The sequence below is a fragment of the Notothenia rossii genome (genome assembly GCF_949606895.1).
Source record: "Notothenia rossii genome assembly, chromosome: 1".
NCBI classification, from domain to species: Eukaryota; Metazoa; Chordata; class Actinopteri; order Perciformes; family Nototheniidae; genus Notothenia; species Notothenia rossii.
The window spans coordinates 18,249,001-18,265,575 of record NC_136912.1 but is presented as its reverse complement, the minus strand read 5'-3'; the positions used below and the strand labels follow the sequence as shown (position 1 = coordinate 18,265,575).

At 38.8% G+C, this 16,575-nt stretch overlaps 2 protein-coding genes across 3 annotated transcripts in view; both read left to right on the top strand.

Annotated features, from left to right (window-relative positions):
• The window catches only part of LOC307018723 (myosin-11-like), a 23,766-nt gene extending 22,053 nt beyond the window's left edge, over positions 1-1,713 (top strand). Inside the window, 5 exon segments of the mRNA XM_079649107.1 lie at positions 13-16; positions 124-139; positions 142-295; positions 691-737; positions 740-1,713. Coding sequence (XP_079505233.1) covers positions 13-16; positions 124-139; positions 142-295; positions 691-737; positions 740-798 — 280 coding nt within the window. The 3' untranslated portion in view covers positions 799-1,713.
• An 871-nt stretch (positions 1,714-2,584) lies between these two features.
• slc25a38b (solute carrier family 25 member 38b) lies at positions 2,585-10,609 on the top strand. Of its 2 annotated transcripts, XM_079658390.1 has the most exons (8): positions 2,585-3,240; positions 3,542-3,631; positions 5,828-5,952; positions 6,496-6,580; positions 6,815-6,994; positions 7,681-7,849; positions 8,595-8,758; positions 8,905-10,609. In XM_079658390.1, the coding sequence occupies exons 2-8, from the start codon at positions 3,617-3,619 to the stop codon at positions 9,025-9,027; spliced, it is 861 nt and encodes a 286-aa protein (XP_079514516.1). In that variant the 5' UTR covers positions 2,585-3,240; positions 3,542-3,616; the 3' UTR covers positions 9,028-10,609. The 2 variants fall into 2 exon arrangements, with proteins under 2 accessions (XP_079514516.1, XP_079514517.1); XM_079658391.1 differs by lacking the exons at positions 2,585-3,240; positions 3,542-3,631 and adding an exon at positions 5,020-5,094.
• The last annotated feature ends 5,966 nt before the right edge of the window (positions 10,610-16,575 follow it).

Here is a 16,575-nt window from a genome sequence, read left to right as displayed (position 1 = left end):
CTGACTATACAGCGCTGTAAGTGCTAAAAAGTCTTGTGTAGTTTGATCCGGAATGCCGATCTGCTTTTGGCACTTGTTCCACTGTTGCTGCTTCCCCACACTAAGTGAACCCTCTCTCTTCAGGCGGACAAGACGAACACCCGATGCGTCAGCTGAAGCGCCAGCTGGAGGAGGCAGAGGAGGAGGTGACGCGGGCCAACGCTTACCGTAGGAAGCTGCAGAGGGAGCTGGATGATGCCACAGAGTCAGTAGACTGTGTGAACCGTGAAGTCAGCAGCCTGAAGAGCAAGCTCAGGTAGTTACCTCAATGTGTCCAACTCCACTAACTTAACACCAGTTAAAAAGCAAGGAACCCAGGTTTCTCTGCTTGGTTATTAAGACTGCAAATGAAAAAGCCTACATTGCATACTCTGTATGATTCAAATAATATTTTGGGCAGAAGATCTGTTGAAGAATACGCTTTTTATTAAGTTTCTGAGAAGTTTGTTCTACAGTTTTTCTTTAATACTACTGCATATTATAACAAAGATTGCCTTTTTATCGATTTATCTAATTTTTGGGCTTTGCTTACACACTCATTTTCATTATTTCATATATTAATGAATACTGTATGCCTCATCCATTTCACCTGTGTACTATGTTTGTGCTGCACCTGCAAGTTGTTCAACCATTATTTCTTTGTTTTTAAAGACGTGGGGAAGTTCCTTTCAACGTGCGGCGTACCATGAATCTCACGGGCTGGACAGTGATGATGATGTGGACCTGAAGGCTGATGTAGTTGAGCCTGCTGCTGAGTAAACAGAAGAAAGCAGAGAGGGAATTAATATAATGACCCAGTCAACATGCAGATATAGTGAAAAATGGCCATAAAGTAAGACTTTTTCTGAGAGGACTTAGCCTTGAATTCCCCTTGACATTCATCTTGTAGCCTTAATATTGTTTTCCATATAACTCATTTATATTTGGCCAAATAATCATATTCATCTCAGTTAATTATTTGTGTTTTTAAAGGCTTCACTCATACCTTCCTGGTCTATTTTTCTACTTAATGGGTATACTCTGATAAAATATTGCGCTTGTAACAAGCTATTGCAGTTTTATTTGTGCTAGAGGTTTATGTGCTGTCACTGAACAATTTTTGGGAAAAAACACTGGACATTTTATGCTTGTTTTTGCACACAACATGGGTCTTTTGGGAGTTTGGATGCAGTTACTCAGTGTTGTTCACATTTGCTAGTGTCAGTTTATCTACACTGTATGCTTTTCCTCTCACTGTGTCATCTTTTTATGATATTACCTCAACCACTTTTGTACAATGGCCAACACGGACTAAACGGACATAAAAAAGGAAATTGTTCAGTTCTTCAGAGGTGGTGTATTCAAAATGCAGAAATGTTGGTGACAATGTTGTCACAAATTGTGTACCATCATTTACTTAACTGGTTGATGTTTCACTGGTTTTATATCTCATTCATTGTTGGTGGTGGGTCATCATGTAGTAGCACTCACTGTACTATGTTTTTCTTTCCGCTATGCTTAGCACAGTAGAGGGGGTTATAAGCACATCAGCCTCTGAATAATGCATATTTTAGATTAGGTACGATACCCTTACATTGTATTAACAAACGGGTAACATTTCATATTGATGCCGATATTGTAAGGCTATTCTCTTTATCTAACGCCTTAAATGCAATAAATTGATAAATCATCAAATGTGTTTGACTCTTCTCTTCTGTGAGTTAAATCAATTTAAGTTGTTGACTGAAAGGATAGGTCTTTATGTTTTTTAAGCTGTTTTAAAACAACACTTTCAAACGTATACATTATCATTCATCTTGTCTAATAGCTGTGTGAAGAGCCCTGACGGAAGCAAATCTTATTGTAAGCGATTGCAGACAGCAATATTGTGAAGTAGGTCTCTTTAGTAAGGAATAACCTATTTTGATTTGTAAAATTATTTTCAAAGCAAATAATTGTCCAAATGGGGAACACAACAACTACTGACTAAAAGACACACAGATGGCTCACATTCATAATTCATTTAAATAAGTGCTGCCATGAGGGAGAGCTGGAAGTAATAATACCACAAAAAGTATTCAAGTCTCATCAAGCATCCTAACAGTGGTCTGTGAACTTTAAATCTGAACTATATAGTCTCTGAGGTTGCACATTCAAATGAACAGTAATTTCCCGAGTTGAATTGCAGCACTCCATACCCATTCATTTGTTTATGAAACCTACACCATACATAATCGATTGATAAAGATTATCATTGGCCAAATGTCTCTATGCGTAACAATAGGGTTAGGATAAGATATTTCTGTTTTAAGAAGTTGTGTTGGAATTACACAGGTATGCAGGGCTGTTTGTTGTATTGAAATAGTACTTTAAGAAGAAAAATAAGACTTCTCAAGGACTGACATTGAACAACAGCGCCGCCCTGAGGCCACTGTAGGATGGGCATTGAATACAAAAAAATATGGCACCTTTGACCTTTCACACATTTAATTAAATACAGAACTCCAAAAAACATTTTATTTAACCAGAAAATATAATAGACAACAATCAGACATTTTTACTGGGAGTCAATCCAATTTCTAAGAAGATAAATATAGTCTCCTAGCCAGTTGCAACACCCCACGGTAACACAATTGCGAGGTAGGAAAGGAAATTATGGAGGTTTCTCGTGGAAAACCTAACCGCAAAATTAATACTTTCTATTATATTTCTATACTATATTTCTCTGTGCATTAACTATTGTTCACATATCGGCTTATTTTCTAACTATTAGTGTGTGTGAGTGTGTGTGCGTGCGTGCGCGTGCGCCGACCACTGGAGGTGAACTTTGTAGCTATGAGCTAACACTCGCAGCAGCACTGCAAGCAGCGATAACATCAGTCAGTCTCTGCTGTAGGACATTTATAACTGCGGACAAAACTGTCTTTTTACTGAAACGGCTTTTAAGGCTCGACCCGCGTCAGGTCATTAACAGGTTTCGTTTTATTGAGGAAGAGAGCCATACTTAAGTGAAACAAGTTACTAGAGTGAGCTGCTAGCTTTGACGTTAGCTAGCTGACGAGCTTTGCCAGAAAGTTGTGTTTTAGGCAATTCTAAGATGTACTAAAACAAGACTATTCAGAAACGTATGCAGATAGCAAGAGTAAAAACTAAACATGGGGTTCCTGGTGCTGCCAGGTGTGACGATCACCTCCATCCTCCCTTAACACACTTCAAAGTCAGGTAAGAAGAGCTAGCATGCTAGGTAAGCTAGGTAGCTAGTGAATGTGTTTTTTTTTCCCATAACAAAACTGTCTCTCATACTGGCAGCTTTTCGAATTTCATACTAACACGTCTCTACTTTTATATCTGACTAGTATTCTGCCTGTCAATGTTAGCCTGTCCTGGGAGGCTCATGTCACCCTGCATGCACTTTAGCATACAGCTAATTAGCTAAACTAGCTAGCTGCTACAGCTCCTGTGAAACCACTTCATTGTTTTTGAAATGTGACCTATGACTGCCCTTTACTTTCCCAACTTTCAGTATCGTCGGCTGAAATTAACTAGCTCCAAAACGGCAGCACCAAGGGAGAAAGTGGAGCCAGCTTCCAGGTCAAAGATGGAGTTAGCAGCGGTGAGTCCCCTGCATGCTGCTGTTTGTTATGAGTGTCATAATGCAGCCACTGTACTTACTCAATTTGTCATTAAGAGGGTAAATTACCACCTTTTTTATTGGCATTTATGTATTCATCCAAGACAATAAAAACAGTTAAAATACGATACGATAATACTTACTTTTCAGATCGAGTGTCTTTCATCACACCAGCTCCATTTGCAACATCAACAAGGACACATATTTAAGTCATGATACAAGGAAACATACATTTAACATAACATTACAATCACTGAAGAGAAACATGCCCAAGATTTATGAATGAACTAAATTTGAGAATTGACTGGTGCACAAAAACATGCTGTCTAACTATAATATCGTGGGAATCTCATCAATTTGATCTAACAATTCATATTCACTGTTCAGGACATGGTTTGTGTCAAGGAGGATGTTGTCGGCCAGCTAACATATTTTATTATGGCGTGTTGATTCATTAACCCTCTCAAAAGTTTGACCTACAATCTTTGAGCCGAATTTCAAAAGTTTGACTTTAAAGTGGTGGACAAGCAGGTGTAGGCTACCATGTAGTATTGCAATACAGTAGAACACTCAGAATAACAGATGTAAAAAAACAATATAAGTATATATAAAAAAGTAAAATGCTTCCAATTGTAATGCTTATCGTATGTGTGTTGTTGGGACCATACAATAATATTTGAATCGGCAGTAAAAAAAAAACAGAAATACTGAAAAAAAGTACATTATGTGTGTATGTCAATAATAATAATAATTATTATTTCAATAAATATGTCAATATGTAGTAAATATATTGACATCCTGATATTCAATTCCACATTTATTTACTATATATCAAAATGGTTACACAGTAAATAATAGAGATAATCAATTTATAAATGTGTTTATGGATTAAGTCACTTGATTGAAGTGTCTCGTGTGAATTAAGTGACTGACAAACAAGAACAATTCAATATAATGACAAAATGCTTATTAAAATCCAGCATAACATCCAGCCTATTTATTCACAGGGCATTATGGAATCATGCAGGGTTTTATTCACTTGATTTTGCTGAGTTGTTGCACACACACAAACACAGAGCCACTTCATGACTCATGCGGTTTGACAAAGATGCATTTTAGCAGTGAGCTTTTCAGGGGGGGGGGGGGTACAGATGTGTTGGTGTGTCTCTGAAAGATAAAGATAGAAGCCCATAGAAAAACGCGGGCTGGATTAAGCTCCTGCTTTGGCGGTGAAACGGGGGGACGACCAAAAGCAGGAGAAAGCCATTGTGGGTCGGAGAAGAAGAGAGAGGGATAGAATTGGAGGGGGAGGAAGGTTTTGGATAGAGATGGATTTTACAATATGCTATTTGAAATAGCAGCTTCACAGAGAAAGGGAGGTGACAGAGGGCAAAATGCAAGGGAAACAGGATTCTCAGAGCCGAGCCCCCGGCATAAAGGTAGGAGTGTTTGTAGATATACTATATCTACATTCAACATATTGAACGTTGTGTCAAAAGCAGACAGCTTATTTATGGTGGTTTATTTTTGTTTTTTTGAGCTGTAATTGTGTTTCTTGCATTATTATTATTATTATTATTGTTATTATTATTATTACTATAAGCATTTAGTTTTCATCGTTTACTTGTTTTTTCTGTTTAACTGTTACCTTCAAATGTTTCTGTCCATGTTTGTATCTTATGTTTGTCCATGAGGCATGTGACTAAAGATAATGTCTAGTCTCAGTTTAATTTGACCCAACAGCCCCTGTGTGCGTGTGAGTGTGCGTGTGTGTGTGTGTGTGTGTGCGTGTGGACTGTCTCTGCAAATCTCCATCATTTGAACATGACCCATGCTCTGTGCTAACTTGTATTTCTTTGGAATGGAAATGCCATACTAGCATATTAACATTCAAATGGAAATCCTTTATATGTATATTAGATAATGTTCATTATTGTGTATGTGGGGCTTATTTCTGTAATGAGAGTCTGGCATTCAACAAGAGGTGACCAATGCCAAGAGAGAAATGTGACTTAACCTTTATGTTTCTCTTTGCTTCATCCTCCACTGTTACCCCCCTTCCCCTTCTTTCCTGCTCCACTTTTTGGCATTTCTTTCACCTGTCACTCCTCTCCCTTTTGTCCTCTTCTGTCTCTTTCCATCCCCCTCTTTTGTAACTCTGTCTGTCATCATCCTCAGGCCCACCCAGCTCTCAAAGCCTTTATGTGTGGCTCTCTCAGCGGCACCTGCTCTACCCTACTCTTCCAGCCTTTGGATCTGATCAAAACACGACTGCAGACCCTGCAGAAAACTGCCAAGCCGGGGTGAGACTACACGCATGTAACACGCACACCTCATGTTTTTGGACAACACACACTACGTATTTCGTCTGCATGTCATCGGACGACTGTACATGTCCCCGCCAGGTCTTGTCTTTCTTTTGCTATTCCTGACCTACTCACACTCACAACATGCTCCTCAGGGACACAATCCCACATGCACACACAAATACACAGCATGGGAGGGACACAATTTGCTATCAGTGCTGTGCTGAATCTGCTGGTATGACCCATTTAGGGCAATTAGTCATACCAGCGTGTAATCAAACTGTCAGGCTAGGGCTCTGCAATTACTCCACTGGAAACAAGAATCGGAAATGTAAAAGGCTAAAAGTGGATTTTTTATTTAAACAGCGTTCCACAGGTGGAGGCCTTAGTTCACATTTTCAGAAGATAATATCTGTTAATTGGTTGTTTGGTTGTTTAATTGTTAATATCTGATTTATTTTTCACACCACAACAACAACAATTTATCTGCGTCTGAATGTTTTTTCACACCTTCAAATGTTTTTCAATGTCATCCTGCAGGGCACCAAGGGTGGGGATGTTCAACGTTTTCATCAACGTTATTAGGACAGAGAAATTCTTCAGTCTGTGGAAAGGAGTTTCACCAGTGAGTAACTGAAGTTTTTCATAGTTATTATTTACAAAAGAAATCTGCAGTCTCAAATGCTGTTGTTTTTAAGCGCCAGACCAACATTAGGCCAAAATAAATTGGCTCTTTCTTAAAAGAAGAAGAATTCATGCTGTGATTATCACTGGTGTTGGATTTTTATTTTGAGCTAAAGCTACCATCACATTAAACAAATATAAGAAATGCTTATTATTATTTTTCTCTCTCTTCCAGTCATTTGTGCGCTGCATCCCCGGCGTGGGCATCTACTTCAGCACCTTCTACTCCCTGAAGCAGCACTACTTCCTGGAGCGCTCGCCCAACGCTGGAGAGGCAGTTCTGCTGGGAGCGGGGGCCAGAACCGTGGCTGGCGTCAGCATGCTGCCCTTCACTGTCATCAAGACGCGCTTTGAGGTGAGCGGCAGTTTCTTTACATACAGACAGACCTCATTATGACCTCAATGTCAGACACATGTTTAGAACAAGTGACAATAAATCCAGGAGAAGTATTTAATGAACACCACAAGAAAATAAGCTAATTTGTGTGGGGATATAGTCTTATTTTGTAGTGATGTGCAGGTAGTAACTATTTCATAATGACTATTTCAAGATACAGTACAGTATTAATCCCGGCTACAAAGTTCTGATCAAAACTGGGGACACAAACTTCAATGAGCAAAGAACACGAGAATCTTTTTAGATTTTCTAAAAAACGTCTGGAACGAGGCAAAAAGTAATAATTATTTTGCTGCAGTAAAAACAGAAGGGGTTATTTAAAACAGCTTTGTAATTGACAGTAATTGAAAATAAAGTAGTAGTAACTTAAATCTCTTGTACTTCCTTCATCTTATGTCTTGTGGAGTTGGGCTTAGTTCTTGCTGACATGCTACTGTTTAGCCTTACATAACAAATGTTGTGAACAGTGAGTCTTTGAATTATCTGTGAGACCTTGTACCCAATAAATCACCCTTACACTAGGATCCATAAATGAATGACCACCATCTACAACTTGTAGTACAGAGCACTCTTCTTTAACACTGTAAAAAAGGCAACGGTATAAATGAACCATATTAATGTTCCTTAATCACACTTTGTTTTAGAGTGGCTGTTACAACTATGTGAGCGTGGCAGGGGCTCTGAAGAGTGTGTATGAGACGGAGGGAGTCAGGGCTCTGTTCTCAGGCCTGACTGCCACGCTGCTCCGAGACGCTCCCTTCTCCGGCATCTACGTCATGTTCTACAGCCAGGGCAAGAAGGCGCTGCCTGAAGGTGAGAGCACTGCATCAGCAAATCAAGATGGAGGTCATTAAAATGTAGAGCATGGTTTTCTCTAGCTGCAGGTAGTGAGTGCTGTCCTTGTACTGCAGAGCATCATTCAAGTGTATAGTGAACGGTTTAGTGCTTTCACATATTTGGCCTACAAATGTTTCTGTGCCTATACTGTATGTCTTAAACCTAGACAAAAATGTATTTTCCCAGGTAGTCAGCAACACAACGTGGGTTGAAACCACACGTTTTTATCTGCAAATTGCATTTTATAGTAAGTAAGTAAGTAAAACGTTATTTATATAGCACCCTTCTCAACACGGATGTACAAAGTGCTTTACAGTACGGTACACAATTCACAGTACAACTATAACATGTAGAATAAAAGGCATAAAACAACAGAAGAGCAATACATAGGATAAAACATACGATAAAACACCAATAAAAGACAGCCACTAACTCCATATATTATACATTATATCCATGTCTTTTAAAAATGTAACCACTTCTTAATTTAATAATATTAGACATTTGTGTGTAATGATCATAATTAGCATATACAGTCTTGTACGTACAGTTACGTGTTATATGATGTTTTAATGACCTTTGGACATTTGTTCCTAATTTGAAGAAATCAGAATCTTTCAGAAAATTCAGATGTTGACCGCTGCTTTAATTGTTTTAATCACAACAATACGTCCAGAGCTCTTATTGTTTGTTAAGTATGTGTTTTAAATATGTGTCTCAGAGGTGAGTTCGTCGGCCTATGCCCCGCTGGTGAACTTCAGCTGTGGGATGGCGGCGGGCGTCATGGCGTCGCTGGCCACACAGCCGGCAGACGTGGTGAAGACACACATTCAAGTCAGCACGTCCCACTGGAGCACCACTAATGCTATCTGCTACATCTACAGGGTGTGTGCTCATTAAATTACCGCTGTCCATTTTGATCTTACTGCATGTCAATGTTAATTAGAGAAAAGTCTCACACATTCTTGTTGGCAGGAAAGATGAAGTTTGATCCTAAACACACTGAAATGTCCTGCTCTGTTTTCTCTCAGGAGCACGGCATGGCCGGGTTTTTCCGCGGGGCCGTCCCGAGGTCTCTGCGACGCACACTGATGGCCGCTATGGCTTGGACTGTCTACGAACAGCTAATGGCTCGGATGGGCCTCAAATCCTGAAGAGCATCAGTGTCAAACAACACTGGATGGAATATGAGTGGATATGGATTCACATTATGTTCTCACTGAAGGCCCCATGACAGAAGAAACAAGGAGCTCGTGGAGACGATGAGTTAGCACTCCCAAGATCTTTCAGAATAGGAACCAGGTGGATAAATGAGAGGGAGAGAATGCTGTGACTGAGTTGTTGTTGATATTTTAAATGTTTGTGAAAATGTGCCTGTTTGTGTCTGTAAGTCTGAAATTGTGATGTAACACCTGACATGTCCACCTAGGGCTGAACGTGACACTCCCTGCTGTGAAGTGAAATTATTCCTCATCTCAATATTTATGTTTTTTCAGGCTGCGGCTTAGAAAAGATTGCCCTTGACATTGAGGGGGTGTGATTGCTAGTGACTCAGTAGACTGCACCACACATCTGCTGAGCCAACCTAAAGCAAATCACTGCAGAGAGAGGGCTCCGGCCTCTGCCATATTTTAGGAACTTGCATGAGATTGACCAACCTTTCTTACTCACCAATTGTCAAGCAGGCTCAGACAATCATAGGTACTCACCCAGCTGCATTCTGGGAAGAAAATCACAATAAAGCCTTTATTGCAATGCTGCTTTAAACTGTGCCAACTTAAAGTTTAAACACACCTTTGATGCATTGAGTGACTCAGCATAGTCAAACCAGATGTGCTTTTTTTTTTTAAAGGCTTAAGAGATGTAGCAGAACAAATATTCAGACCCGTGGCAGCATTTTGGTCGTTTCATGATTTTTGTAATTAAAATGCTTAATTATTTTTTGGGGAAGGCATAAAAACACCAATGTTTACTTGTATTTTAAGTAAGCACTTTAATCATTTGACCTCTTTTTATATACATTAAGTACATGTTTTAATTCCTGATTCACCTAATTTATCATATTTGCAGAACATTTTACATTTTAAGTAAAGCATTGCTTACTCACTGTGTTTCTAAAAGTGGTAGAGAATATATATCAGTGCTGGAGTGAACCTTTACCACCATCTTCCTGGCTTTGTACATATTTGACTAAACACGGTATTACAAATGAAAAGTCCTATTTTTGTGTTCATTGTACAGTCTGCCTTTCACTATAAACATTATTTATTGTAATTGATATAAAAAGAGGTGATGTATTGAAAATTATGATTATGGTGTTGATAGAAATAACGCCTAATGGAAAATTTCACAAGAAGAGGGAATTGAAAGAATTAACTTTATTTTGGAAAATGGATCATTACACAACACACTGAAGCTTGTATTGATAAGAAAAGGCTTCTAACGTCTGGGTGATCTGTGATGTAAGGAGGAAGGTTGTGAAGCAAAAATAACGACAGTAGTTTTCGGTGTTTACTGTGTAACACAAACAGTGTTTCTAAATGTGATGTGATTCATACATGGAAGTCTTACCTCGTGGATAAACTTCATCATCTCTCCGTTGATCCTCTGTTGTGACTATATTGTTTATGGTCATTGTTATTGTAGACATGTTGTCTGTGCATGTGTTTGCTCAGACAGACGCTGTGCCTGCCTGGTTTTTAAATGTCAATAAATTGCTCTCTTTTAAAAAGAAAATCCATTGATTTTTCTTTATTTTGACATAAGAAAGAAAATTGACTTTGCTTTCTGATGGATTTCTCTACATTTCTTGATAGCAAGCTTCAAATCAACCATTCCAAACAGTTTCAACCTGGTTAAGGAGAGCATGCATGTTACTTTAAAACATTGTCAGAGCCACTAGACATTCATTTTGCACAGCCAAAATCACAAGCCATAATATAATATAAATATCTATGTATGTCAAATATATAGGCCTATATCATGTATTAAATATAAATGTTACACAAGAAATATATCAATGTTAAACAGTTATTGAGGTCTTAAAGCTCTACTCTATAGAATGTTTGTACTTTTTAAAATGGATTGGTTTGAATAATTATTAAATAATACATTCATTATTATTTATTTATCTTTTAATAAGCATTCGCACAACCTTTCAAATAATATTTTACGAAATAAGGTTGGAGGATTGTTAGATATCGACCCGGCACTTTAGTTTCTAAATTCACTTAAAATTCACGCAAACAAGATGCGAATTAAAGCTAAAATCACAAACAAAAACGTTGTTATGGTAACATTGCCAGTTTTAGTATAAAGTTAAACTAAAGTCCTGTAAAAATACATGTATTATTTGGACTGAGCGTTTTCAAACAAAGTGAAACATTTCACCTGCAGCTACTGCTAAAACCTGAAATATCATGAATGAGACCTAATAGGAGATTAAGTTGAGTTTTTCCTTGCAGTCCCAGTTCTCCCACAGTCCCCCTTTGGTTAAAGCTCCACAGGGTTTATATATTGGACACTGGTGGTCCTGGTCTCCTTGGGGCCAGGCCTCGTACTGCAGAGGGTCTCCATTCACCCACAGCCAGTGGTCCCCAAGGTAACGCAGGCCGATCCACACCCGCTCAGTGAGGTTGTCGTGCTTGATCTCTCTCAAGGCCAACAGGTGCTCGGTCTCAGAGGTCAGGCTGGTGAGTGCCGTGTGATTCTGTTTGCAGTGCATCATCGCCTGCTCTCAGGTCGCCTTGTACTCAGACACGATCAGATTGAAGCATAAAAAAGGCCAACGACTGCGGCGAGGTGGGAGCAGACCACACACACATTTTTTTGAAATGCCAAAAGATGAAGGGATACTGGGAGGAAGTATGGGGAGTATTGAAGGGGATATTAGGTTATGAGGTTCCTAAGACCGGCCTGATGTTATACTTGGGGAATCTGGTGCAGGAAAACACACAGGGTGGGGACAGATACCTGATTAAGGTGCTGCTGGCTGCAAGCAAGAAAACAATTACCAGAGCATGGTACAGAGCAGATCCACCTACAAAGGAGCAATGGCTGGGAGTAGTACAGGAAATATTTGATATGGAGAGATTCACACACATATTGAGGGTCCAGGAAGGGAAATATGAGTCCAAATGGGAAAAATGGGTTGAATATAAAAGAAAAATGAACGACACCACAAATTGAGAGTTGGAACCAGACCATGATGTTGCATTAAAATAGGATAGAAAGCTTCCATGTCACTGTTTGCTTGTTTTTATTATTATTTGTATTTTCTTTTTTCTTCTTCAATGGGTTTCTAATTCAAGTGTATACTGAACTATATGTGGTTTTGTATGTTTATAAAAATGTCAATAAAAACTTAAGTGAAAAAAAAAAGGAAAAAAAGGCCAACGACGGGTTAGATGGACATTGTGCCATTCATTAGTGCAGCTGGGCACACAAACAACAGCAACTGTCTCCCGGTCTAAGTGATCTGGTTGCCCACGAGCCCACGGTAAGTATGTTGCTTCTCCTCCCCCTCCAGACCACATCCAGGTTGTTCCATTCATGTAGAGACCAACGAAGAAATAACCGCTCAGTTTCCCGATTGACGCTTCATTTGGACTGTCTTCCTCCCATGGTGTAGTGATGGGGGTCAGATCAGTGTGATGATCTCTGCAATACTGTTGAGCTTCAGGCCATGTAGCGTCAATTGCTGGATAAACATGCTTTCCAATCTGCTCAGACACACACACAATAAAGAGCATTTGAAAGAAGAAAATCTCCATGGTGATAAGAGATAATTGTAGAGACGAGTACAAGGCGTGATTTGTGTTGAAGGGGAATCCTGTGTTCAGTGTGTACCCTCTGTTCTCCCTAATAGGTCAGTGAATGCCTCCTGCTGCTGAAGGAGTTGTTTTGCATATAAACTATGCATACTTCAAAATGGGTTGAGACATAAACCATGTAATTAAAACATCATTGGTTCAACTATAGATGGGAACCTTTGATGCCTGTTAACTCCACTCTCTCCCCATGTTCCCCAAAGAAAAAGGAGATGTAGAAATCACACTAATGAAGCAAGCATTAAGACAAAGCTGTGGATTTACGTTGAAAATGTACACTCATTTGACCTTTTGTCAAGGTTGTGTGAAGCACAAACTCTACATGTGATCATTTATACATGGACTCCCCCCATATACTTTTGCTAGACTACCAAATGTGCCTGAATGCCACAATGTCAATATTATATCAATATTGTGATATAATAATGGAATTGTCTTTCAGTTTTGATATCTTAATATGAAATACAAAGTGTTGTCTTTTCCCGATTATATACGCTGCATTATATTAAAGTGATGTACTTTTTTTAAATGACCAGACTGTTCTAGCTGCTTTATGGATTGCCTTTATCCTCCTAGTGATTATTCTCACATTTGTCAACAATTATTCAATTTTTTTCATGCACAAAAGGCTCAACACTTTATCGTCAAAATATCAATATGTAATCAGTGGCGAACCGTGTTTATCACAACTGGACCTGACACAACCCCCGCCGCCGATCATTAAGTGCCTTGTAATTTCTTTTTTTATAGTTTCACTCCGTTTGAATGTCAGTGGACTGAAAATAAGTCAATGAAGGAGCATGGCTTCTCATTCCCTGGCTCTCAAAAGAGTTTGGCTGGCTTTTTAATCTATGTTCACACTGAGACAGTACAACACATAGAGAGAGAACAGTGCACCTATTGTGTAAGAACATACAAGCAGGTCACACAGTATGATCACAAATACATAAACTCTGTTAAAAATCAGTTTTATTAAAAAGTACAGGCTGCATGTTCTCAGCCTTGGAGAAACTTGACATGTTTTGGTACATGTGTCTGAACCTCTCTTTAGTGGTTCATTAATACAACAGATATTTCAACATGTGCCTACTTTGTTCATGTACTGTTGAGGTTAATTTCAGTAGTTGTGTGCTATAATGTATTTACAAAGTGTGAAGAGGAGGCAACTTTAGAATAGGGAACCTGTTCAGGTCAATTAGAGTCAAACTACTAGCTTATTGGTTATGAACAAGACTTCACTTTAAAACAGGTAACATATATTCTTAGATAGAAAGGCCTAATTTTGAGTTATTTAGACATATTGAGGAGAGCATATAGACCAAAGCTCATGTACAACAACTTCTTTACTTGCAATAAATAAGGACTAATTAGAGGGTTATTGAGGAAAAACTCTCAACTAATGGCCTATTACTTGTAGAATAAGGCATTAATAAGTGTTTTATAATTACTAATAAAGAGCCAATATACTGCTAATATGCATGTTAATTAACAACTAGTTGATGGTTAATTTGTGTACCTTAACAATAATGCCTCAAACTGATGGCACTTGTCTCAATAGCATGTTTTAAACTGAAGTTGTCTGAAGTCCTTACCACCAGCTGCTCTTGCAGTAATAAGTGGTGCACCTTTCTTACTGTCCTAATGTGCACAATGTAGTGACTGCTTTTTCGTCTTTTGTTTTCTTAGTTATGTTCTCTGTATTTTATATGTTTGTGTTTTGTCTTATGTGTAAAGTTGCTGCCTTCTTGGCCAGGTCAGCATTGCAAATGAGATTTTATCTCAATGCTTTTTATCTGGTTAAATAAAGGTTAAATAAATAATATAAAGTTGTACCGCTTACATGATGAACATTGATGTCTATGTGCCTTATTCTGTATTTGACATAATTGTTTCAATATATTGAGATAGTAAGTCAATATATTGACTTACAGGATTTGTTTTCCTGTGGCGCTTCCATAGAAATGCGTAGTGCATGGACCGAGAAGGACAAACTAATCAACGTAACACTGTAATATTGCAGATCAACAACACAGATACGATTCTAATTTATTCATTTTATATATATTTTATTTATATAATTAAATCGATTTTTTTGTTTGTTTTATCTGAGTGTTCCATGCAGGATCTGAATACCTTGAAGGCCCTGACGGTTTGCCACTGATTGATTGTTGTGCTTTTATTTAGGTCTTAATGTGTGCATATGTATAAATGTGTCTGTAGATTGTGTATATATATAGGCATATACATATTTTTATTTATATTTGTATATTTGTATTCAGGATTGTGGGAAATAGTATTTCGATCTCTTTGTCTGTAACTGCAGTTTGGCTTTTATCCATGTATTTTATACCTGTTGTGTTTATTTTATTATCTTTGCTTTTTAAAATGACTATTTTGAAATGCCTTTTTATAATGTGCTTCCACTGTATTTATTCTTAAATGTCTTTTATTGTATTATGTAAAGCACTTAGGGTTGCCGTGTGCTGAAAGCCGGGTGTTGTATGAATAAACTTGCCTTGCCTTGCCTTGTACACGCAAACTGAAAGATTGCCAATAAAGTTGACTTTGACTTTGACCAGCACTCGCCAGAGGCAAATAAATCATGACACTAGTTCGCAATTCGTAAGCTGGAGTCAGTGAAGCGTCCTTGCATTTTCCTAAAGAATGATAAGCCCAGGTACATTATTTCCATTTCACCATCACCAGCAATTTGCTAAATCTGGTCCATCCTCCCAAACATGACCTGAGCCTGAGGGGAAAGTGTCACATTCAAATATCTGGGTGTCTCTTCAACAAATGTTCACCTGACCATTCAAATTAATTAAGGATTTTACAAAACAGCTGAACTCTTTCAATGGTTGGTTGTGACTTTCAGATCATAAGTTAACTCTCAATTCAACTAAATGATTTTGGTATCAAATATATATTCACTTTTGAAAGTGTTTATAAAAGACTGGACTATTTGTTTTGTTTATATTTTGGAAGATAAATTACTCCTCTGTTTTATTTGGTTATTGTGTTAATTTCCCCAAAACTACATCCCATTCCTATTAAACCCATTTTTTTGTAAGTCAGATAAGTTACACAACACCTCCTGCATACAGTGCATTAGGCTGACCTTGTCAAAGGTCATGTTGCCTAAAAATGTACTTTATTCCAGATGTTGTAATTTATGCAGCTACTGAGATTTGCAAAAAACATGTTAATTTGTTTCAGTGTAGAAAAAAATAGTTGTTATGCTTTGATTGCTTTGTTTGTTTGTTTGTTTGAACGTGCTCTTATTTCGGCAGAGCTAATTTCACCAGCCATCCATCCATCCATCTTCTCCCGCTTATCCGTGGTCGGGTTGCGGAGGTAGCAGTTCCAGAGAGCCCCAAACTTTCTTTTCCCTGGCCACATCAACCAGCTCTGACTGGGGGATCCCAAGGCGCTCCCAGGCCAGCGAAGAGATATAATCCCTCCAACTGGTCCTAGGTCTACCCCTCGGTCTCTTCCCAGCTGGACGTACCTGGAACACCTCCCTAGGGAGGCGCCCAGGTGGCATCCTAACTAGGTGCCCGAACCACCTCAACTGGCTCCTCTTGACGCAAAGGAGGAGCGGCTCAACTCTGAGTCCCTCCCTGATGACTGAACTTCTCACCTTATCCCTAAGGGAGACACCAGCCACCCTGCGGAGAAAACCCATCTTGGCCGCTTGTATCCGCGATCTCGTTCTTTCGGTCATGACCCATCCTTCATGACCATAGGTAAGGGTAGGAACGAAAAAGGCCCGGTAGACAGAGAGCTTTGCCTTCTTGCTCAGCTCCCTTTTCGTCACAACGGTGCGGTAAAGCGACCGCAGTACCGCTCCCGCTGCTCCGATTCTCCGACCAA

Excerpts from the sequence above, each read along its gene's own strand:
- slc25a38b (XM_079658391.1), top strand. The coding sequence starts at position 5,044 with ATGCAAGGGAAACAGGATTCTCAGAGCCGAGCCCCCGGCATAAAGGTA. Across the intron at positions 5,095-5,827 it reads CCCCCGGCATAAAGGTAGGA|GCCCACCCAGCTCTCAAAGC; the intron begins GTGTTTGTAGAT and ends CATCATCCTCAG. Across the intron at positions 6,581-6,814 it reads TGTGGAAAGGAGTTTCACCA|TCATTTGTGCGCTGCATCCC; the intron begins GTGAGTAACTGA and ends TCTCTCTTCCAG.